Source organism: Megalops cyprinoides, chromosome 6 (genome assembly GCF_013368585.1).
Source record: "Megalops cyprinoides isolate fMegCyp1 chromosome 6, fMegCyp1.pri, whole genome shotgun sequence".
Taxonomy (NCBI): Eukaryota; Metazoa; Chordata; class Actinopteri; order Elopiformes; family Megalopidae; genus Megalops; species Megalops cyprinoides.
The window spans coordinates 20091978-20117835 of record NC_050588.1 but is presented as its reverse complement, the minus strand read 5'-3'; the positions used below and the strand labels follow the sequence as shown (position 1 = coordinate 20117835).

General features: G+C 41.3%; 1 protein-coding gene across 1 annotated transcript in view; it reads right to left on the bottom strand.

The window, feature by feature from the left end:
- LOC118779082 (cadherin-4-like) overlaps positions 1–22915 on the bottom strand; it is a 221427-nt gene extending 198512 nt beyond the window's left edge. Inside the window, exons 1-2 of the mRNA XM_036530960.1 lie at positions 22729–22915; positions 20604–20715 (exon numbers count right to left, since the gene is read on the bottom strand). Of these exons, the coding sequence (XP_036386853.1) occupies positions 20604–20715; positions 22729–22785 (169 nt within the window). The 5' untranslated portion in view covers positions 22786–22915. The remainder of the gene's footprint in view (positions 1–20603; positions 20716–22728) is intronic.
- Between the last annotated feature and the right edge of the window lie 2943 nt (positions 22916–25858).

The following is a 25858-nucleotide window of genomic DNA, read 5'->3' as shown; positions in this document are numbered from 1 at the left end:
ATTCCCAGCAAATTTATATGTTCCCCATAGGGTGCTGTCCTACAGTTAAGCACTCAGCTGGTCAGTGTACTTATTTCCAAACTCTCAGTCAGGAAGCATGGTACTGAAAATAAGCTAGTCAATAAGCTTTATCAAAAAATGCTACTTTTTTTTTACATACGTTCTGCTGCAAACAAGCAACCCCGCTGAAATTAGAATTTTAATATAGTGCCCTACGCGGGAAACAGGATTTCATTGAGGAGATGAATCAGACACAATTCCTGGCGACACTGCCAGCGCAAAGGGATATAAAAACGCCGCCTCAAAATATCGACCACTTAATGTAATTGAATGTGTTCATTTCACATTAGCTTAAATATTCATGCAGCAAAACTTAATGACATTAAAAAGATATATTCTTTTCTGCTAAATAAGTCTCAGAAGCTTTTAATAAACAATGGCTTTAACGCAGGAGTCCACATTTCTTACCAGTACCAGCTGATTTTTTCCCACCAACTGGTACTAGCTGGTATAGTGTATACCAGCTGGTATAGTGTATACCAGCTAGTACCAGTTCTCTTTCACACACCTAATGCACACACACAATGCTAAACTTAATAAAGTCAACAACCCTGTGAAAATAAAAGTAGGCCAGTGTACGTTATTTTCTTTAAAGCAGTTTTAGCTTATCATTCAAGTTCACTTGATGACACTCAGCTGCAACACTCTGCTGTGGCTTTTTCTGATCTGGGCCCCAAGGCGGTGTCAACAGCACATCCTTAGAAGGGAGGAAATACGCAGGCATCGTACGTGTCTTTTGTCCTTAAAGTCATGTCTTCCAAGTTTGTCACTTACATTGAATAAGTGGAGAAAGCACAGGAGCTGAAGGAAATGCATTATCTATCATTAGCATCTGTGAAGTACAAATCAGGACAGAGATACAGGAAGCAGTCAATCACAAGTTACACATGAGCTAACAGAAGATAAGATAATAGTTGACTTAACTAGGCAACAAACTGCTCCACAGAAGATGTATTTCAGTTTGCTAAATAAGCCTTGTCAGAAGAAGTCATAATTTCATTCAGCATCCAGTGTGTGAAGTGCTTTTAACAATTTATATGTAACATGAACGCTAGCTTCTACAGCTTATTTTTTATCCATGTCATGCAGCTGGATACTTACTGAAGCAATTCCGGTTTAGTACTTCACTTGAGGATAGAACAGCAGTGCCCTACCTGTCACCCATCATTCTGGTGCAGCTCATGTTCTGTGCTTGCTTGAGACCAGGTGCAATTTCACATTAATCATTGAAGCTTTTCTCTGGCTCTCGAGCACGTGAAATTCAGAACTGCTGTGATCCTAGGCCAGGGAATTCTGCCTAAGTCTGCATGCTCTTTTCAGGGCATGTTGATCCTTTTTTTTAATTTACAAAACTTGCCTTGCAGAAATAGCATTTGTTCAGCATTTTCACAAGGTGTCCTTATTCGACACATCACTGAACCCCTGCAAAGCGCAAAATGAGTTTCACAGGAAGCTGCAGGGTCCAACATGTCCCTTTCACCCTCGGAAGGGGTACGAGAATTTAAATGAATATTCACAGTTGAACTCAACAGCCCAAAGACCCAACAACAGAAACACGATGCAATGAGGATGCCTCACTTTGAGAAAGCTGCTGGCACAACTTTGCCATCATCCTTTTTCAGGGCATTTGTGTGTATGTCACACCTGTGGCTTGTGTAGAAAAGAAAAAAGATGGACAAAATACACATTAGCTATTACTCACGAGAACTTAAACAGATGATGGCATTCATTATATTACAATTATTACAATGCATATTACATTATAGGATCATTATCGAGCAATTGATACCTATTATTAAAAATACACAAGTTGTTTTGAGGATTTAAAAAGGCCGTCATGTTGAATGACACACTATGAGCTCAAGAAGACTGAGCTTCTTCTTGACCACCTTCACCTGGACCTGCTCAATGCCAGCCCTGGAGGGGTGAGACCCGGCACATTTCCCAGCTCTCTTTAAACCCCTAACACTCACAGAAGGGAAGCTAAATTGCTTCAGTGTCAACAGTGATTAGTTGAATCATAAGCTTAAGTGCCTCACTGGAAAGGTAGCCTGTAGACACTGCGGCCCTCCAGGCAGGGGGCTGAAGAGCATTTAACCTTCAACTGAGATGAGCTTTGCTCTTCAGCTGGATGAATGCCTATGGTTGACAAACATACACCCTCAGCTTGATCTGTTAACACACTCAGGAAACAGTCCAAGACGACGTGAAACAAACATGACCACTGGTTTTAAAGCCTGATAGGTAAGCTGATATTATATTATATTCATATTGCATCGTCTTTATTATTTGCTTAGTAGGCATCCTCATCCAGCGCAACCGGTATATTTTATGTTAAGACAGCTGGGCATTAAAGGTGCTTTCACACTAGAGCTTTTGGTGCGGACCCGAGTCCGCTTGAGCCGTTAGTTCGGTCTGTTTTGCTGATGTGAAAGCTGTTTTCCGAACTCAGGTGCGCACCAAGGGACCGTACCCAAGTCCTCCAGAAAACGGGGGTCTAGGGTACAGCTCACCTGAACTCCAGTGCGGTTCGCATTTGGTGTGAAAGCTATCCGATCTAAAACCAGGAAGTAAACCTCCCTTTTGCATCGTTGCATAGCAACATTGGTAAATAAAAGCTGCACGTTCCTTACGTGTTGATGACGTAAATGGACCAGAGTTCGTAACCAAAAAATGTAATGTGAAAGGACACCACATCATAATCGCGCTTGAGTTCGGACCAGCAAAACAGACCAAGTGTGAAAACAGCCTAACTGAAGGAAATGCTCAAGGATAGGCCTACAACAGCAGTGCCCTACCTTGGAACTGAACCAGCAACCATTGGTTTACAAGACCTGCTCCTTACCTGGCTGATGTGTGGCTGAGTGAGACTGATTGAAGACTCTAAACAATGGACTGCAAAGCTCAACGCTGCAAACCATTATCTTTTTGCTACGAAGGCAACTGCATTAAGTGGAGCTGGTGAATCCTCTTCCTCCCTCAGAAAGGCATAAAAATGGCTTTTTTTCCTACTGCCGCATAACAGCTGCATATTATGAGAGGGTGAAATGTGCCACTGAGGAGGGAATTCAGTGAAGCGTATGGCAGCTTCTCCAAACGGCAATGAAAGCTGATGGCAGAGGGCCAGAAAGAAATGGCGCGCTCACCTGGCAGGTAGATTATGCTTAGTGTGCATCATAAGATAAAGAGGATCAAAGATACTGACAGACCCTCTTTTTTATGGGTATGAATACATAAAGAATGAAGGAGGGACGAAGCTTAGGAATAAGCTTGGGAATAACAACATATCTTCAGAGACTTTGAAATAGTCCTCTGTGCCATTGGACATTGAATTTATTCAAATGGACTCCTATGCCGTTCGCATACTTTCAGTTGGAAAAGAGCCACAGTATATGCGGCAAGCAGTGCTGTAATTATGGAGGTGCACTCTGTCCTGTTGCACAGATAGCTATTAAAAATTAAAAATGAAAATACTCTGTCATGTCTGTGCGAATGGCTGTTGGCTGACTTCCTGCGAGTAGGTGGGTTCAGTGTTTCTGCCTTGATACCTGTATCAGCTGACCCTCGCTGATCAAAGTCTTTGTAATGGTGGCCTGCTGAAAAATGAGTGGATGCAAATGAACCCAAGGGCATCCCTCTCGCTCCCTTTAACTCTTGCTCAGTTCAACTCAATAAGCTTCATTGGCATGACAATTACAGCAGAAACATTCATATGCATACATCTCCTTATGACCCAATAACGCAATCCTTCTCTCTCGCTCCCTCATGCCATCTTTCCTGCTTTCTTTCTCTCCAACCTTCTCTCCGACAGGTTAACAGCAATGACAAAACAGATGGAGGAAGAACAACCTTGACTCTTCCAGAGTGGTGAGACCTAGCTAGTAAATTCCCCTGCAGATTTTCAATTTCCCTGCACTGCAGTTCTCATTTACGATTTAGCCAAATCAATGCTTAATAAAGGAGACATTTAAGAGGCACGTCTTTGCTTCTCTCAGTTGTTTGTGTTTTCATTTGAAACCCACAAATAGCCCTAGGGCAAATTACACCAGTATCAGCTGCAGCTCCTTCAATTAAATGAACAAATTGGTTGGTGTTAATTAATATGGGAATTTTGAGAAATCTACACATCTAAGATGTGACTGATAAACAGAGGGTTCTTTCTCCCGAAAGAAGTGAAAGAGGAGACAAAGATAGATGAAGAGAGAGAGAGATAAAAATCAGACAGAGTGGAACCACAGTACCTCTCTATATGTATGAAAGTTGGTAGGATGCCTTCATGATGTGATAAGGGTTAGTTAGGTAAGTATCTAGGTACTAGGTAAAGGGTGTAACAGCTTTTGAAGAATACTGCAGTTATTTAGAGTGGGTTGGGCTTGGGGGGGGGGGGGAATTATCTGATAAATATGAAGCATGAAAGCAAATGTATTAAAATAACAGACTATAAAATAAAATATATTATAAAATATGTGTGAGAACATGCATGGGTATTTGTGCTTGTGTGAGTGTATGTATGTGTATGTGTGTGTGTGTGTGTGTGTGTGTGTGTGTGTGTCTGCATGCTTACATCATTTGCATGATCAGCCTACTATAACAGAAGTCAGTTTCCTACAATACAACTTAATTCTGCCTATCTAGGATGAGGAGAATGGGATGACTTCATAATCTCATCCTGTGGGTATTCATACAAACAAGCCACAAACATCCTGAATGACTGAAGGACTCAAGGCCATCTAGAAAAATACATTATGTGGGACACTATTCACAAACATATCACAAACAGGGCTGCTGAAGCATAGCTGACAATTACAGGAAACTGTAATTAGCAGGGAACAAAATGTATTCAGGTAGAATTCCTTTGCCATGATGATGATCATTTAAAGATGCAGAGTTTGCAGTGAAGAAAATGAATGTGTCACAAATTAAATAAAGCAGACAATTCACTTCACACAGCAGGACATCAGAACAGTGTATTCGACAAGAAGACTATTGGACTGCCACTGTCATCACCTTCTAAAGCATAATGTGCTATTTTAACTAACATTTATATATGGAACACGCAATTACAAATTAAGATAAGCATCAAGATATAATATACTCACCTTTAATGTGGCCTTAAATACAACACACATACTGACAACACTTTATACATAAACGGCCACAAGCAAGTACGTGCATGCATGTAAGCACCCACGCACGCACACACACAAACACACACACACACACACACACACACACACACACACACACACACCACTGTATACATGCATGCACTCAAGCAAGCATACACACAGTCAAACTCTTACTTGAAGTTCAATATCCCTGTTGAAAACACACAATAATAAGAATAAGTGAGAGCAATGATTCAAGGTAAAGAACTCAGATCTATGGTTTTGATTGCCTCAATCACTGTACATGTACATACACTTATCTCTGAGAAGCCTTGTTTGGCTGGTGAATGTTCCTATTTTACATTATTCTGTGGTCTCTCCATTTTCTCCCTCAAGATTAAAGCCCCTACTTGTTCTAGACTCTGCCACAGCATCTGTGGAGATGTGCCCGTATCCAGGAACACGCTCTAAAATCCCCTGTGGCACGGCGCAGCGGGGGGGTTGGCGGGGAGGGGGGGAGCGGGGATGGCGGTGCGGGGGGGAGGGGGGGTAACAGTGTTGCTAAAGTGCTCTTTGTTCCTGCAATCATAGAGGCAGGCACTCTTCAAAGTCTTACTGAGTTCATAAAAATAGCAAGATCGCCCACAGCTAGGTCAAAGAGTCACGTGTACTATGTGGCAAATGTACTAGCAAGGCTATGCAAAGGCTGTGATGATGCTGGCAAATGCACCACCCATGAAAAAAAGAAGGTGATTGGCAATAAAAATCTATACGTATACCGTTTTAAAACTCAAACACAAACTAAGGAGCTAGCATTGCCAGACACTGAGAAAACCAAATTCTTAACTTAAAAACTGCTCCATCTCTGCCCCACCCCTACACAGACATTACATATTTGTTGCAGTTTTTCTGATGCAGGTGATTTTTTTCATACCTCATTAGGCTACCAAGCTTTTATTAGGACAACTATGATGATTGTGATTATTGTTATTATTATTATTTGTAGTAATATTATTTCTGCTACTGATACTATTATTACTACTGCAACAAATACTACTGACAGTACAATATGCTATTATCAATGCTATTATGATTACACCTTGACAGTGTATAAAATAATCATAACATGCAAGGACATCTCCATCTAAAATAACATATTGAGGTTTTGCCATCTTGTGATAACATGAATGTACTGCCATTCCTGAGGGAGCTGCTCAGTGAGTGAGTGAGTGAGTGAGTGAGTGAGTGAGTGAGTGAGTGATACCATTGTTTCATCGCCTGCTTGCAGCCAACAATCACGGCTTGCCAGCACATTTCAATATGAAACAACCCTTGCTTGCTTGCACGTCTCAATATAAAACAATCATCACTTGTTTCTCTGCTGCACAGTGGAGCCAGAATCACAATGAAATAAGTTTTGGGCTCCAGTGGTTTCAATATATTTCTCTACAGAGGGGCTCAGTGTGAGTGATGGGAAAAAGAGAGAGTGCATTCAAACAGCCAGAGAAGAAGTAGACACTGACAGACTGAAGCACTCCTCTTCGCTGTTCACTGTTCATTTTGGGCTCCAGGGGTTCAGATTGGAACGTTGCAGACTTCCTGTCCCACGTGCCATCATTCTACATGGAAGAATTCAACTTTCTTCTTGAATAACCAAGAACTAAAATGTAAGGGAAAAATGTGTACTTGAAAAAAAAGATTGCCAGTTGTGGCAGACTGTGATGAAACCTCTAGGTGGCCTTTACCAAGATCGCACCAAGGGGACTCTGTAGGGTGTGTGTGTGTGTGTGTGTGTGTGTGTGTGTGTGTGTGTGAGAGAGAGAGAGAAAGAGAGAGGGGGGAGAGAATGTGTGTGAGTGTTGTGAAAGCTGTGTTGTGAAGCGCAATCTTCACCTCAATAGGTCTAATGAAAACCAGTGTAAGTCCAGTGTTTTAAGCCTTATTATCTGATGATGGCATCTAGCAAATCAGAATAATTTGTTCATTTCCCACCTGGCAGTGGCGTCCTTCGACTGTTTCAATGGTCATTGTTGCTGGTGTTGTTGACTTGGCTCATCCATTTGTCAGGCCTTGATAATGCAGTAAATGCAGCGAATATAAGCAGACACTCTCACAAACACTCACACACACAAGGCGCACACAAAGCCACTCAGTTTTAATGTGATAAACCACAGGAGATACCATGCATTTATCATTCCAGCAAAGTGAGAGTGGTCTTGTGCATTTCTTTTAAATAATGGTCCATTTTCTTTGAGAGCAAAGATTATAATGGCCAGTGGCCAAATCTGATGCAGCAAATCTCTCACCCACCATGCCCTGACCCGCTATGGCAAGATTGTCTTGGTAATGATGCTCTTCATTGATAAATAATAAAATAAATAAATAATATAATAATATAATAAACAATAAAATAAATAAAAAGTTCACATGATTGTTCTTTCCGCGGGGGTTCCTGTTTCGTGTTCAAACTGAGACTAAGCACACAGCCTGACTCCTGTGTACCTGAAACCTCTAGGTTACAGGGTCTGCTCTGTCATCACACCATACTGCTGCCATCCTTTACAGGAAACATCAGCAAAGAGCAATATGGGAGGTTTTGCTTATTCAGGATGATTTTCCAGGCCTAAGAACTATGCAGGCTCTCTCAAAAGATGAAATAATGCCTAGCAACGGTGCCTTTTGCCAAAATAACTACGTAAACTGAGCTGTGGCACTGTTCACCAAAATAAATCACGCTTGTGTTTGGCTTCCATTCTTTTTGAGAAATAATGCTGGCTGGAGACCAGTGTGTTTATAGACAAATATCTACAAACAAAACTGAAATATAAACAGAAGTGCTTTAACCAAAGCCCCCAAGGGAGATAAGGGGTGCTAGACTATTGAAAAGTCCAAAATAGAGGAGGCAGATCCCATATGGAGATAGACAATAAGAGAAAATTCAGTCACATGAATGTGTATTATTAGTTTGTGTAACATTTTCTGTCTGCACCATGCTTTAAAACTTCACAGCAAAAGCAACAGTACTTTAATTCATCATTAAATTTGGAAGTCATATTCCAGTCTATGAAATCAGGCTTGAAAGTCATGGTCATGGGTTGAGATCTTATGTGCAAAAGTAATGTTACATCTCTGACCGTGGTACTTGTCATAATTAGCAGTAAAACATAATTACTGGAATCACTGCCTTAAATGACAAAATCTACGAAGCAAAATAAGCAGAGTAATGTTTTATATAATTTCCACAGCGATATTACAAGTAACTTGATCGTGCAGTGCATTCATCGTAGCTACAGCACTGCTGTTGTTGCTGTAGATCAGGAAGCTGCTGAATGGTACGGCATACTGCATTTCAGTTGTGTGAGTTTCAGCCAAGTAAAATACAATTTGTCTAACGGTTTATGATAACCCTTTACTATCATTGGCAAAATCTGATAAATACATTGTATCACTAATCCTGTTTGACAGCACTGTTTGTAGCAATCAAATGCATTTCTACCTGAGAATGGTCACTATCTATCACAGAGAGGTTTCACACATAATACAGGAAATTCAGTCATTTGCATCCAGCAACAAGAAGGTAAATGTCCCTTCTTGCCCCGACCAATACACATCCACCAAAAACATTATGTTCACAACTCCACACAACACAAAAAACATGACCACAGTCAAATTGTGAAGCACTGACTTCACAGATTCTGAAAAATTCTTAATCAAATATGACAGCCTCCTGCTTCACAGAAAACAGGAAATGGAGCACAGCACGGCGGTGTGAGATTCTGAGAACCAGGGTCGGGGAGACATCAGGGAGAGTTGCCATCCAAAGTGAGGGTCCCTTCCCAGTGCCCTGAAGAGGAATGGTATAGACACAAAGCACACACTGCCCTCATATCCAGCAGTGCCACAGGTCTGACTCCTGAGAGGAGGTGCAGAGTTGTGCCCGCAGCACTGATTCAACACTCAAAAACAGAGCCGGGGGGAGGTGAGCGGAAGTGAACGGAGGGGAACAGCAACTCTGACGTGCGTTCTGCAGCACACATGTAATTTGTCAGCAGGATAACTCTCAGAACAGTGTGTTCTTTTGAAAGTCCTGGTATTACCCAAGCATGAACATTTTGCTTGGCTTTGAAACAAATTCACAATTACATCTATTACAAAAATGATCATAATTACATAAATACATAATTTTTCTTATAATGTGCTTTCAACCTTTCTACTTGGTACAGAACATAGCATTTCTAGTGTTCCTGGCCTGCTTAGAAACATGTATATGAAAGCTATACCATGATACAAGCATAATTCAAGTACCATGTACTACTAATATAAACAGTGCCAGATAAGAAAAAAACATTGTCCACTCACAGTTTACAGTTTTAACACAATAAAATAGCAGGGGCTGGGAGGAAGATAGTAGGGAAAAGTGAATGTCATAATGGAACTGCAATGACTATGAAGCTGGTAGCTGAAGCTCCACCACTGTCACCGAGTCATCCAGTGGTTATTGTTATTACCAAAATCAACAGCAGGTTGAAAGCATGAAGCATCACTGTGCTATGAGCTCAGGTCTGTAATGTCATTCTGAAGACCATGTTAATGGCATGGTCATGATTTACTCCTTTGTCTATTTCTGTGTGCCAACCAAAGACGTCAAGGTGCAAATAAGGTTTCTGGAAGACCATTAAGCAGGAAAAGAATTCCCTCAGACTAATGGGATGTAAGAAAAAGGTTGCTTTTGTAAAACCTGCTTTTTGATACAGTGAAAGCAGTTGCGCATTTACCCCGCAAACCCCGATTTAGGAATGACCAAACATCATTCCAACAGAGGCCCAGTGTCTGTTAACCCAAAAGTTTAGCATCAGCTGATGCTTTCATCGACTTATGATTCAATCAAAACCACCAAGTCATCTGAAGGGAAACTGCTATTAAATTAAAAAAAAAAATCAACCATATTAGTCCAGGTCTATATCACAATAAAGTGAAGCCTGGATTCAATTAAAACCATCAGGCCGTTGTAAAAGTCACTTTGTTGTACTAAAAAAACTGAGTAGTCAATGCATCGGTCCATCATTTATGCCAGGCCATGATGCACTGATTGTTTGAAAAGTACAGGCCCTACAAATTACTGGCATTATTGTACTACACATCACAATGTAATTATCAATAAAAATATCAAGTAATAAGCAGTTAAAATAAGTTGGGCAACATCAGTTCTGTTCATAAAATTCAATCACAAAATGTGAGTACTTTACTTGAACCACTGTCTATAGCCTTCCTGCTCTGTAGAAAGTGTTCTACATTAGAAATTCAGTGTCAGCCTGTCCCTATCAATAGGCTTGATCAAGTCCTGCAGGTCCTGTGCCCAGTGGTGAAAGGTGGCAGGAGAGATGAGAGAGGAAATGAACATTCTGTTTTTCGGAGGGCGCTCCGGTAAAGCCACTGTGACATTCTGAGATGGGCCCTTAAATGTCAACCATAGATCAGGACAGAAGGTGGGGGGTTGGAGCAGAGAAGAGGGGGACTTTAAAAGCACACAGGCTCAGGGTGTTAGGGACAGAAGGGTTGGGCTTTAAAAGGACACAGGCTCTATCTCCTTATTCCCAACTGAGAGTGGTGAGGGGGTGGAGCATTGAGGGGGGGTTCAAGAAACGTATTGCATGGGATATGAGTGACTTCATCTCTCTTGAATTCCCATATTGCACTGAGAGTCTGACCAGTGAGGTCAGTCTGATGCTGACGGTCCTGTGCACCTAACAGACACACACAGCACGCACTGAGGCTGCTGTTCAAGAAGTCAAAGCACCCGAGCGGGATGAACAAAAATATTTCACAGAAAAGAGTGTTTAATGAATACACTCCCATCCTGGAAGATCACAATACAGCAGGTGTTCCAGTTCTTAATACATCACTAATGCTCTCAGAACTGAAGGAGGGAAGCCACGTTACTTTTCTCCAGGTTTACTTTCACCACTTAATTTAAGGGTTTGGCTTGCAACATAAGAACATAAGAAGTCCAATAATGAGAAGAGGGACTGCACGATGTGCCTCACGACCCAGGTTCAATCCCAGCCATGTCAGGAGCCCAGAGCAGTCCCTGCCAGGGCAGAGGAGTCCTCATCTCAGCACTCTCAGGCACCCTGAGACTGATCAGGAGCCTGTAAGTTGTTCACATGACATCTGCTGGCTGTATGCAAGGATATCCAAGCATTGAATTCATCTTACTTCACTCCTGCATGATTGCAGAGGTTGTTGTGTTGAGAAAAGGTGGCAGTATGGTGTTGAGGTAAGGAGGATGGCTCATAACCAAAAGGTTGCAGGTTTGATTCCCCGCTGGGGCACTGCTGCTGTACCCTTGTGCAAGGTACATAATCCAGAATCACCTCAGTAAATATCCAGCTGTATGAATAGAAAACATGTAAAGTTGTACCCTATGTAAGTTGCTCTGGATAACAACATCTGTTAAATGACAATGTAATTTAATGAAAAGGGTAATGCCCAACTGGCAATTCCAACAAGGGATGAACAAAGGAGAAGGTATAAAAAAAATATAATAACAGGACATTTAGTGAATCTGTGCTTGTCATTATAAAGTGGGCTCATCATTTAGCACTAGAATCAACATTTGCCACTTTATAAAAGCCTATGGACTCTGTGAAGTGTGGCCCTTGGGTTGAGGGTTGCAGGGTTCAGTAGCCCTGCAGACAGGGCAGCCTTCCAGGATCAGGGTTGAGTAGCCCTGCAGACAGGACAGCCTTCCAGGAACAGGGTTGAGTAGCCCTCTAAACACTGCAGCTGCCCAGAACCAGGGTTGAGTACCACTCTACATGCTTCAGCCCTCTAAGACCAGAGCTGAGTATTTAAGCCTTACCATGTACTGTACATGCACAGGACTGATTTCTTTTCTGGTTGTCAAACAGTGATAAGCAGATATTTGTGAAAGAATGCAGCCCACTGAATTGACCCAAAGCCATAAACCACTAACATCCCCATTGCCAGCAACTTGTGTCCTTGAGCTGAAAAAGAGAAGCAAAGAATCGCAAGTGAATCACGAGGCGAACCACGAAAGGGCTCATCTCCATTCCTTCAGCAATAAAGAGCCACTGTCTGGAGCTTCAGGGGTGGAGAGGGACAGATCGTGGAGAGAAACAGCCCAGCAACAGAGAAGTGCACTCTCTTCCTCACAAAAATCATCTGCTCTGGGGTTTTTTTTTTTTAAGAGTGCTACACAAGTCTCACGGCTGCATTGAAGACCACATCATTTGTGCCTGTTCAAGTGCACTGTACAGCATCGATTAGCACAGTCATCTCTTCATTTATCCAGGATGCCTTTGGGCTGTTTACAGTCTATCTAAATGTAATAGTTCTTCAATGAAGAAGCTGGTATGCGTTTTGCTCTTTTTGCTTTTTTCCAAAGAAAGTTCTTGCCATGACTCTGGTATAAAGTGCCAAGGGCAGGCACTGAATGTGCCCTTCTCATGTGCATTTGTTGTATTCTCACCAAACCTGGGAAAGTAAACTCTTAATAACTGAAAGGGGCATTTTAGGATCAGACGTCTTGCGCTCATGTCTTTGCTAAGCTGACCACTGTGTATCTGGGTGCCCGGACCGTGCACCTCCCTTATTTTATCTTGTTTATGGAATTGTTAGAAGAAGTGTAGTTGGTCATTTGAAGACTGTTATTTTGCAGTTGCATGTACATACACTGACTTTGGCAGGGTGGACTCAAATGAAGGATGACACCTTCCCTGACAACTAAGAGATAATGGGGTGACTGGTACAGAGATGATGTATAGGTGACATCATGAGCACACAAACATCAGACTTTTGCCTGAACTTCACCCGAGCAGGAGTGCTGTTCTGCTTTATCTCTGTACACATACATTTAACAAACTGCAGCGGTTTTGATTTGCAAAGCTGTTTCTGTCTGAGTTCCTAACTCTTCTCGTTCATTGAAATCCCAGAGTGAGGACAGCTCCCTGAACACTAAAAACGCAAGGTTACAAATCACTCTGACAATAACTCAACAGATTATTATTTGCAAATGATGAGTGATAATATTCATTCTGTAGATATTTAAAAATCTTCTCAGTTTGACCAGGAGTGCAATACTGTCTGATTTGAGAATGATCCACACACTGTTGGTGGGCTCCATCCCATCCTCTGACTTTAGGCCCAGTATGTCTCAACTACATGGCATCCTAGTGGTCATTCAAAGAATAATTTACTGAGTTCGAGACAGATTATAAAGAGGTTTTATGGCCTTGTGAAGCGATCACATGCTTACATCACATGTCCTACTTAATTTACAAAAGAGATCCCCTTTAAGAGGATTTAAAAGATAGCAACTGATACAGATATTGACCAGACATGTGACAGAATTTGGGGCACACTCCTAATGCCGATGTGGGTCAACATTAATGTCTTTACAAATCAATGTCAAAAAGAAATGTTGGGATAGTGTGTGAAATACCACATCAGGTATCGTTTCTAATATTACTGTCCTGTTTGCTTGCGGGAATAGAAGAATAGCTAATATTCTGAAAGCGGAACGGATGTTGTCCACGCATTGGACAAAGTATGATCAGAATGGATTAAAAAGTATAAGAGGAATTACCATCACCAGCACCATCATACTAACAGAAATATGAATATGACCATGAAAACTGTGAATATATCACCATTTAATCATTTTGAATGGTTAACAATAGGAAGTAGAGGAAGAGTCAGTGCAGGAAGGAGGAGGAATCAGCGCAAGGGGAGGACTCAGTGCAATGCTGCCAATGTCTCTGCAGTTTATTATCACTTCCTTTGTAAGCAAAAGCTTGAATTTCACAGCTGACTCATCACTTCCCTTGCCTGCCTCCCAACAATTTTCTTTCTTAACAAACAGATCGAGTGGTAATTAAAATGTTGCCAAAGTAAGAACATGGATATAATGAAGGCTGGTAGGGAGGCGAGATGCTGGCTGGAGACATATAACTACAGGTGGGAAGAGACCTGTTCCAGTTTCTTTAAAAAGGCACTCTCACTGAAAAAACAATGTATCTTAAGTATGAAAAGAAATAGGTGACTAAGCCAAAAACTGGTATCAATCATTTAGTTAGTTATTGTAAGGAAAAGACTGCAAATGGCCTTGTTCAGCTGGATCTGAGTCTCCTTACCTCAGAACCTCAGAATGGCAGATTCACATCCACAACTGGCCAAATGCTGAAGAATCTTATTAAATATTCACAACCGGGGAATATTCAAATCATATACAGTATCCTACGCCATGGAAGAGAATGTAGAAAATGAAAATGCACAAGCTTTGTGTTAATGTGTGAACTGCTTAGAGTGGATTGTAGAGGTGGTGAGAGAAGTACAAATAGTGAAGTGAGAGGATTCACCCTTTCCCTGATAATGGCACTGAACTTTTTTAATGTGATCAGCTGCAGTCACAAGCCTGCCTACTTGAGTAACAATCCCTCATCAACTGCTCACTCCTTTCTGCTTAAATTTATCTTATGTTAAAACAGTACTTTTGTGCATTTCAGTTTAAGCAATTTAAATGATAAAAAAGACCAACTGTAGTTGAGGACAGTTCATCATTACAGATCAGTGTTTGGCTGTGAACTTACTTGTTAGAGTAACTTTACAGCTAAACATTGTATTACTTCATACATAAAATGACTTTGTGTGAAATGCACAATACCAAACCCACAATTCTACACAATTCTTCTCTGGATGCAACCAAGAAAAAGACATCAGCTGTTACTGGGTGATCTTCAGCCAACTTGCTAGTTGGTTAATTGTACAAAACAATTAAAAGAGGTTCAGAATAATCATTGAATGGTATAATTAACTGTATGAAAATATTACCTGCCTCTCCTGTTGGTAGCACACTGGCCACATCTGGTGGCTCTTACAACTGCTACTACCAATTTCAACAATAACAATAAGATATTACATTTATATGTAGCAGGGACAAAGGGGAGCCCCCAAATCTTTGCGATAAGTGCCATGGGATCATTAATGGTGGTTTAGCATGTCATCTGAAAGACAATGTATCCTACAGCACAGTGTCAACCTCACTGCAGAGAGACAATGGTCTCCTGTTGAGCCCAGAGGGAAGACCAGCCCTTCCACTTACCTGCCAATACCTCCTCCAGCAGCAACCTTGCTTTCCCAGGAGATCTCCCATCCAAGTACTAACCAAGCCAAGAAAAACAAACATTCTTCAACAAACTCACAGGTATCTTCTTGCTGATCCTGCCTTGGCCATCCTCTTGCCATACTAAAGACACCCCACAGACACCCCTATAGCCGATGCCGATACCAATGTTTAAAGAAAGACCTGGTGCGCTTAGCTAACTAGCTAGCTAAAACACTCATTACAGACTACCTAGCTAGCAAACTATAATGTTAATTTGGTAGCTAACTAGCTAAGAGTACTTCGGTTGTCAGAACAGGTTACTTGCTGTGTCTGTGGTAAAATTTACTATTTGGTCAGAAGAGATGTGATGAGGCTTTATTAGTTTGATAGCTAGCTAGCTCTTAGTAATATGACAGTTGAGCAAAGTGCGTGAAAGCCAAATTAGCTAGCAAGCTATCTAGCTTTCTACATTGGTTTTATTTATTTTATTTTATGTGTTTTGTCTTTGTAAGGTGGTATTTGTACTTTTCAGCTGAATGTGCAAGTAGCTAGCTAGCTAATTTGGCTTTCATGCACTTTGCTAGCTATCAAACCAATACAGCTTCATTGTGTCTCTTATGAACAAATAGTTAATTTTAACATTCGTACTGCAAGCCAAGGTATTGACTTCTGATCTTAAGTACTGTTTGCTAGCTAGCTAGCAACTTAAGTTAGCTAACTAGCTAGCGTTAAGTGTTCCAGGTCATTCATTCATTAGTGGATATAACTTTAAATCCAGCAACTGTATCTCTTTTGAATTCTTTTAGGGATCTTCTTTGCTATAGATGCTGACTGAAGAGTTACGCTGCTCCCACTCTGAGCGTGACGTAAGAGCAAAATGGCCGCCATGTGAATAAGGCTAATTATAGTACCACCTATTGGATCTTCTCCGAAAATGCGGCTGGGTAGGCTACTGTTGTCCAAGTCAAACCACAAATAACCAACACAACATTTAGCCAGTGCAAAATTGATGCGTCACAACAGATAAACATTAGCCACTGCCATTGGTGAATGTCATCTTATTTGCTGATAGGCCGATGGCAGTCAACAAGGTGAATATCGGCTGATACCGATGTACAGCCGATATATCGGTGCATCCCTAAAAAATGCATGCTGACAGGAACTTTAAGAACCATTATCCTAGAGAAACTGCAGGTCAAATCAGTTAGTTTACTGCTCAGTATAAACCTTCTATCCATATTCCTAGATGCCTGTTCAAGGAGACAGTCCAAGGTGATGTTTTACACTAGGAAGTGCAGCCATCTAAATGTCCCCTCGCTCTGAATGCATGACTGCATGGGTGACAGGGGAAAAAGGGGTTCTATCGAGGCTAACCTCACCACAGCAGGAGACTGCACGAAACCACCACCACGTCACACCAAATCAACTCACACCATTTCACAAATCCACCCTGCTGAGTCGCCTCTCCCAAGAATCCCGCGGGGTACCGCTGCTGACATGAAACGAACAGGCACCTACACAGTGGCGACTGAGCACCCAAAAAGAGGGTGTCGTCGTGCCCAAATCAAGGTTTACCGGCAAAAATTAATCTGCGATGACTGATATCTTCACACAGAGTGTCCACACTAAAATCCTATACCAGACAGTGACTTGGGTATGAGTCAGTGGATTGCTCTATGGGTACAGAGCACCAAGCTGTGTGGCAGAAATCAAATGAGACCAGGCAATCACACACCAGTAAGACCAGTGTTGGGTAGAAGCAGTGTTGACTACAACAGTCACTAGCACAAAAGCACCCATAAGAAGAAAATTGAAGTGAAGCCTGTTTTCCAGACGATGATGATGACGATAGTATTATTATGCTTGCTTATCAAATGCCCTTATCCACATAAAACATGTGGGTGACTATTTTGACAGCTGGATATGTACTGAAGCAGTTAGGGTTGAGAATACTTTGCTCAAAGGTAAAAAGGCACTGCCTTATTCAGACACAAACCTGAACCCTTTTGTTTACAAGTCCATCATTATGTTTTTTATGGCCCATAACATTCACAGAGGACTGTAGCTCTTTGTACATTGCTTTGCATGCAGTTACACACCGCTTCCATGTACTGACTGCATATGGCAGTCTCTGTGTGCACCGAGGAAAAGCCACCTAACGGGCTTTACCCAACATGCTCCGTGGGGAAAGTGGTGGTTAAGCGACTGGATCCATGTGGTGTGACCAGGCTTTGACTTCCATGCAGAGGCAAATGAGGACATCAAATCTGCATGCTCTTCATGACAAGCCTCACAGCAGATTCACATAATAAAAAAGCCCTAAATGAGGAGAGAGAAGTCACCAGGCGATGCAGAGGTGAAGCCTTCATTGGAATGGGAATGAGCACTTTTTGTTCTGGGGTCAGAGGTTAGCCTCCATTGTGGCAGGACACACGAAAAGGCAAGAAACTTGCTGCCCCTCACCAGCCCATCAATGCAAGCCCCCCCAGGACACAGTGCTGAGATCCTAAACCTCAAGGATGGTACATCAGTGCTCCATGAGACACTGAACTAATGTAACCCCCCCCCCCCCCCCCCCCCAATTCTGCCTGCATCCATCAGGGTTGCCGCTTCAGTGTCAGCAACAACGACATCACGTTCAGTCTGACCCATTATTTTCCCCAGGATGACGGTTCTAGGTTAAACAAGGTTCTTATTAAAGTCCTGCCCTGAGCCCTTCCCTTTTCGCCATGGTCTCTGCAGGCCTATACATCAGCCGGGCGGGCAACATAAATCACAGAGCGACACCCGCAACCGACACCCCAGCCAGCGCCTGCAGAGTTTCCGATGGGGACCGTAACGCAGCTGCAGGCTGGCTTACAGGTGCAGCTTTCATATAGTGTGTCCTTAATTTCATGCAGAAAGATAAAACCAATAAATCTAAACCACTGCATGTAAAACACACTCAAACCTGCAAGCACATGCACATCCATTATCGTCTGCAAGGTAAGAGTGAACATGTAAAAGAATGAATAATAGAACCACCACACTTCAGCAAAATGACTGCTTTATGCATGAGCAAACAGGTTACATACAGCTTATTTACAGAGGCACTCATGCTGTGTTCTTGTTTGTCAAATCTTCAAACCACACTTCCTGTGAACCTGTTCACCCACTCACACCAACAACCCCCCACTAAGCCTTTCACAGCTGGATCACATGACACAGGTCACATGGATGTACCTCCAACAAGATCCACACTGAGGATGAGATCCAATATTTAATTATTCATGTATTACTCAATTAACAAGCATTTGAATGTTGGTCTAACAAAAAATATGAAGAACGATCCAGCTTAATTATTTATCTTTCTAAGGGAGACACCATGAGTCCTGCAAGCAATAACTGATAATTCACTGGTATTATTCATTTTCCTGCCCAAGAGTGCAAAGGAATGCAGATCTTATCTCTTTTCAATGAGTCAGTGTTTACAATACAGTACACTTCATTATTTACATTTACAATCACAGAACTGGAATTTATGCAGTACTTGGGGGGATGAGAATGATTATTCAGATATTTGAACCTGAGAGACACAGAATATTGGAATATCAAATTCAGGGAAAAGAAATGATACAGAGGAATAGAGGAAGTACCCTGTAACAACAAACCTGCTGCTGGATGAGCAGTTAAATGTTCCTCTTGTAGATTATTCCCCAGAAAACTACCACTTTCTCCTCAGTCACAGTAATAGATCAAAGTTAACACAGCCTCTCAGATATTTCTGCATCTTTGCAAATCCCTCAAATTGCCTTTGAAAGGGAAAAAACTGCCATAAGTGAACTTCATAAATACAGATGATGTTGACACTATGGCTCTGTTATCCTAACACATGGAGAAAAATAAGTGTCCACTTTAACCAACTATGTGAATGACCACACAGCATACAAATATTCACAACACTTCACTGAGAAGCTCGATGTCACACCCATGTTTATTTATGAATAGCGTTCTCTAAATGTTTTAGGCCAGTTGTCCTTTCCGTATGTATCAATACACAGACTTCTTAATGAGACACAGAGGGCTACTCTCCTGACAGCCTGCACTGAGGAAGTGGAGTTCAATCTAAATGGTGAAATCAGCACATTTCCCTTTAACCATGACCACCATAGCCATGCACAAATCAATGTGCACAAAACAGATGGAATCAACAAAGAATCTACAACAATCTACAACAAAACTGTCTGTTTTTGTATTTTGTGTGCATGGGGAAAAAAAGATAAAGGTGAGAGACATATACCAGTTGCCATAACTCCATGAATCTAACCTCATATACCAAAACCTGCCCTGTCTTTATGTAGAAATTGACCACTTGGACCCTTTAGAGAACAAAACACTCCTTCCACACAATGCAGTTAGAAAGAAAATTAACTCTCATTCCTGAAAACTGAAGCTGTAGTAAGCGAAGAATTATAATATCATCAATGGACATATGCCTATAGTAGGATAAAAGGTCTGTGTTTTAGGGGCATTCAATGATAAGCAAAATCACTCAACCTCAGTAATGCTAATATTAAGCTCATCAAAAATAAATCTTTAATTATGGTAACAGGTTATCAGTCAGATAATAAAAAACACACTGCCTGACGGCATCCAGAAAAGCAACATATGCACATGCATCATACACCGCATAATCAAGCGCAGGACCTGACATACATCACTGTAAGATGTACCAAACACCTGTTAGCATATTTGTCCATGCCATCTATTGTTTAACTGTATTCTTTAATGCTTACGATTACATTGTACACTCATATTCATTACTCATGACGATTATGAATAGATTCAAACATTGTCACTTCACCCATGGAGTAACACTACAGCTGTTCAGTAATAAAGTGACTGTAAATGTTGCCGATGTTCCGTATCACACCTTTGCACACAGCCTCTGTTTACAGCTCCTCTTTTTTTCCATTGCATCACAGCACCACCACAGATATTCCATCATGAGCAGATTGGTAACTCCGGTGCTGTCTGCACTCCTATGCTGACTTTGAAGGTTTTGTTTTAGACCACACCCTTGCAAGTGTCTATAATGAGCTTCAGCCCAGAGCATGTTTCGTTTCAGCAATGGCAACAGAACTTTCAATGTGAAGAGAACCAAGCTGAATATCCGGTCAAAATATAGAAAATCTTTGTCATCTCGTTTCACCACAGCAAGCACTCCAGCACTTCTGTTGCAACGATCAAAGATACTGCAGCATTGTGTATTCGCTCTGTGAGAATGAAATTCAGCAAGTTCATGACATTAAACCCACAGCAGGTCTCACCTTTGACAGCACTCCGTCTCTGCAGTATATCCCCCGAAACAAACACCGAATAGAAACTTTCTGAAAATCCTGGTCGGCATGCAGGTTTAGATGGTAGACCTCCATTAGTCCCCTGCAAGAAAGAAAATACATTACCACTTAGGAAATATTCCTGATCCAGAGCCACTCATAATATAAAACTTGTATACATACATAAAAACATTTACAGTCCAACATCAGATCTGAGATCAGTTTATCAGATCCTGATCTTGACCACAGCCTTTATGTGACAACAGCTGAAACCAAGAGTGAGAGCCAGTGCTTTGGAATAGGAGACAGACAATTACTACACCTATTTGCCACTCATTAACTCACAAAGATGGCAACATTCAAAAACAAAATATGGTCTCTTAAAGTATAATTGTGTCAAAACTTTCAGGTGATGATGAGGGTGGTGATGATGATGATTATGATTATGGCAGTTAAGACAAGTATAATAATGAATTTGATTATGGTTAAAATATGACTATAATGATAAAGATGATGCTGAAGATGATTATTGTTAAAAATATGATGATGATGATGATGATGACGATGATGATGATGAATCCAGTTTACTTAGCAAGGCTCATGTAATATGTCAGTGCACCAATCACATACAATTCAGTCACTCCAGACTGAGACTCTTTCAGGTTTTAGTACAAACAATCCACAGGAACATTCACAGCTTCATCCTCCTAACACTCAAACCTCGGGAGTCAGGAGCACCAATGTTGAGCCCAGAGAGAAATTAGACCCGCGTCCCTAACCACCCAGGCAGAGAAATTTAGCTCTGAAGTTAACCATCTTTCCTGCCTGCAGTGTATCCCACATCATGCTTGCACACCAGTCTGCGAGTTTCCAGTGAGCCAGGTTGCAGAGGCTTAGTATGACTTAAAAGCTGTAATCAGGTTACTTGGCTCTGCAATTGACTTGATGAGGTGGTCTGTCAGATATAGCTAATCAATTATCTCTCTAAGATAAGGAAGACTATCGACATTGAGTTGGTGTGGAAAACCCATGAAGTGGGAATTTACGCTACCTTTCTACGCTAACATCAAACAGCACGGATATGTACCGAATAGGAAACAAACCACAATACTGAATGAGTGCGCCAAAACGGGGAGGCAGCACCTCGAGACCTCGGAGCGCACGATATTTGATGGTAAAACACGGGTGGTTACTGTTTGGTCAGTCAACCTTGACTTTAGAGACTCCTTTCTGTTGCTGCCGCAAAGCAGCGATTGCCGCAAGAGTTGAAAGCCGTGATTAATTGACAGGAACACTGCACTGAACTAAAACGGTTTCGCGTTCAAACTGCAACAAAATGAATTCAGACTCTCCCAAAAATGTATAAACATTTACGTTTTAGAATAATGCTACGAATTATAATCATAATGATATATGCAGAAGTGCGTGATATAAAATAATCATAACTACCTGCAAAAAACACTCACTGGCACCAATACCAATAACACAAACTGATGGTTAATTGACCGCAAATACTACACCCAGAATTCACACACAATCGGGCTGACTACATGGTGTATCTTATATTTTTGCCGTGCCAATAAGTTCCAGCGAAATATAAACCATTATTGTGGTGACAATAGCACTTGTCAAACACATAATGAAGGTTCTTGATTACCTTGATTGTAATTAAATTCATAAAGAATCTGCAGCATCATAATTACAGTAAATGCACGGAAATCTGCATGGTACGCACGATGGAGTGGAGTGCTCTGTGATACCAGCACACCACTGCAATTTCAGTATACCTAAAAAGCGATCTACATGAAATGTGACCTGGCTCCCATTCAGTGATAGTGGTTTGTGTTCAAATCCGAGCTGAGCGTCTGAAAGACTTTTTAAGTCTGACGTTACAAACCTGACAAGCAAACGACTGTCGTTACTCTTCACACAAAAGAGTACTTCTATAGCATAAAATGCATCACTCCAAAAAGCGCAGATTTTCTTAGCAAGTTGCGGCTGAACGCCATACTATGGCAGCGCAGTGCCGGTATACTCCTGCAAAGAGTACTTCACTACTCTGATAGTGTTACATAAATAATAATATATGTATGTGTAATAGTAAAAGAAAACGCACCCTGGATGTGCCCAGCAATAAGGCGCTCGTCAGCAAGATAGCGAAGCTAGTTTTCATGTTTGCATTTAGACCGCTGCACGTCTAGCTGTGGTTCGGCGCGTGTTCTTTGCTGTTGGTATTATTTCCTCGTGGATGCTCCTGCGGCGTTCTGTGTGCAATAAAGAGCGCTCTGTTAGACCGTCCCGACTTGTCTCTTTCTCAACTGCAGGCGAAAAGCGCTGTTCATCTCAGTACCAACGAGCCAGCCAGCGTCACCACAACCCCTCCTACCGTACAATACGGGCCAATCCCACTTAAAGGGCCTGAGAATGAACGCGATTCCGGTTGATTTATCCCAAGTCCGCCGTAAAATCCAAAGTGTTTCACATCGTCAGCGGAATCGCCTTTATTTTCAGGTTCTTAGTATGGAAGTAACCGAGTCATCCATTTTCCTTTACCGCTCTTACAGCTATTTCACCAGCTTATTTCAATAGACAGAGTGCGGCGGCTCTAATGCAGTTGGATTTGGCTGAAAATGTGCTCGCAAAGAGCCAATCATGTTCCTGCAAATTCCCCTAGTGAAGAGATCAATTGAGGGAAGCAGAAATCGGTTGTGTATTTCATTTCCTATCAGCAGATATTTTGCAGCTACTATTAAGGCTTCTTTTCAGTTGCCTGTCACACTTATACTAATAGCTTGCGCCTGAAAATGTGATTTTATTCAACCGTACCAAACATTGTCCATATGAGTTTACTATAATTTACCGTCATGTGGAATTTCTGTATTTTCTGAGTACAGTACAACGTGCATCTATAGGATTTTTAGTGATAAATCATATGAGATGATTTAAACAAAATTTTGTTCTTTAAACATACTTATTTCCAATATGACCAGGTCATCAGTGAAATGACATTTCTTATTGGTGGGTTGGTTTCCACATCTGACGGTGGCGAGAGGTTAATCCCATCAAAAGGATATGACAGTGTATCAGTGTCGACCATCTCACAGGAACTGCCTGTACCTGGAAAATGGCTTCTATTCATTTTTTCATGGTAATGTATTCCTCCTGCAGATACAGGTAAGAGGAGGCCAAGACTGTAGGAAGCTAAGCTACTCCAGATCATTATGACTATGAAGCACAGCACCACAACCTGGATGAGGCTGACCACTATGAAAGCAAGTCTGAAAGCAAGTATGAAACTTAAATGGTAGTGGCTAACACAAACTAGGAGTAGGTGAGAGACTGAGAAATTTGAAGTAGTAATGGCTGGACTCTTATTATAGCTGGATCCCTGTGAAGGAAGGAGAAGGAGAGTTGTTTGGGTGCATGAAGATAGGAGAGAAGCCAAAATCATCCCCAGTCTCTTTGTTCTTCTCCATCAGAGAGCATGCCAAGAGTCAGCTCCATTTTTACCCATGGAGTAGAGGAGGTTAGAGTGCTTGAACGTGTACAAACTCACCTCTCCTGACCCCATGTCAGAGTGAAAGAATACCTGTTGCCTCATTATGTCAATGAAGAAATAACCCTGGACACGACTGTGGCCATTAAACAAGCACAGGGTGCAGTTATAAAGTTATAAATGGTCACTTTTTTCAAGTAAATTGTGTTTAATGTACCATATACACTCATATGTGCATATACTCAAAAAGGCAGCAATTCTGAGAGACATGCATAAGCCTCAGTTTCATTGCACATCATGGTACATATTCTTGGTTTGTCATGTGATCTTAACCTTATGCTGTCACTAGCTGTGGATATAATGCATCTACTGCAAATGATAAAACTGTACAATTGGGGGTTTGGAAGGTACAATACCTGTACAATACCTTATTACATTGACGATCAATGTAATAAGATCGTCAGATCTAAGGGAAGAGCTAAGCAAATCAAGGGTTATTCTTAGTTTTGAAAGTCCAGGGGTAGTGTAAGTTAAAGGCATTGATGTAAATACTACAGGGGAAATGTTGCTAGATTTTAAAAGTGGCATATTATAATGGAGCCTGAGGAAGCAGTGGTGTATGGTGTGGAAGAGTCATTGTGCAATGTTATATCAGGATTGACCATGTTTGGGGGACATCAGCTACTTAAGATACTTGACCAATCAATATATTTGTTCACAGTTCTTTTCCAATAAGTCACCTTAACAGAGCTGTGTGGTGATGAAGAATTTAGTTTCCCTTTTCCAAATGCATTCTTATAACTTACTGTGCTGCAAACAGCAAAAAACATAATGATGAATAAATTATGGGCAAGCTGGCAACAGTTGGTTTCACTGAACTTCTGCACATTAGTGATTGAAAATTCAGCCTACTGGTTCTAACTAAAAGTTGGCAGAGAGCCATTGCATCTGTAGTCAAAAATTAAGGATATGATCACATCCATTCTTCATTGTGTTTTTATCTGTACCCCCAAGGTCCACTGTTATTGAAAATACTGGCATCGAACTTATTCAATAGCTGCTGAGAGATTCACAGACTTTCAGTTTGTTCTCAAACAATGAAATTAATAAAAACACTAAATATGCAGTCCACATTACTGCATCCTTTTCAGGACTACTTCCCAGCTCTGACACTTCAACTTATTCCAAGGATGGGATTCTTGAGAACAGTAATGCTCCAGACATCCAAGGCTCAGTTCCTATCAGATGGACTGCAGTGTATAGTCATGGTGACCTTTTATATTCCTTGGTAGTGTACTGTACTTAACCAAAATTGCCTTTGTAAATATCCAGTTGTATGAATGAATAACATGTAGAAAGCTATGTAAGGTGCTCTGGAAAAATTACCTGCTAGCAGCTATTACATAATGGGTATTCACCTCTCAGTTTAGCACCAGAGAGATGCATTAGTGTGGTGCACAGTAGAGGGGTCCAAGGTGTGTTCTCACCAGCAACATTCACAAACACCTGGTTAAAAACCTCTGGTAAGGAACATTCAATCAAAGTCATTTAGCACACGTAACTGACACAACAGGGTGGCATCACCATAAAAAAAACCAATAATGCATGATACTCTTTCCTTGTACTGCATGCAGTGTTACACAGAGAAAAAGATCAGTTTTGCGTACTTATTCCATCATTTTCATGCCTGGTGGCTAATAAATAATCATTAAGGCATGACAAGGTTTACATCGCACTAAATAACTACACA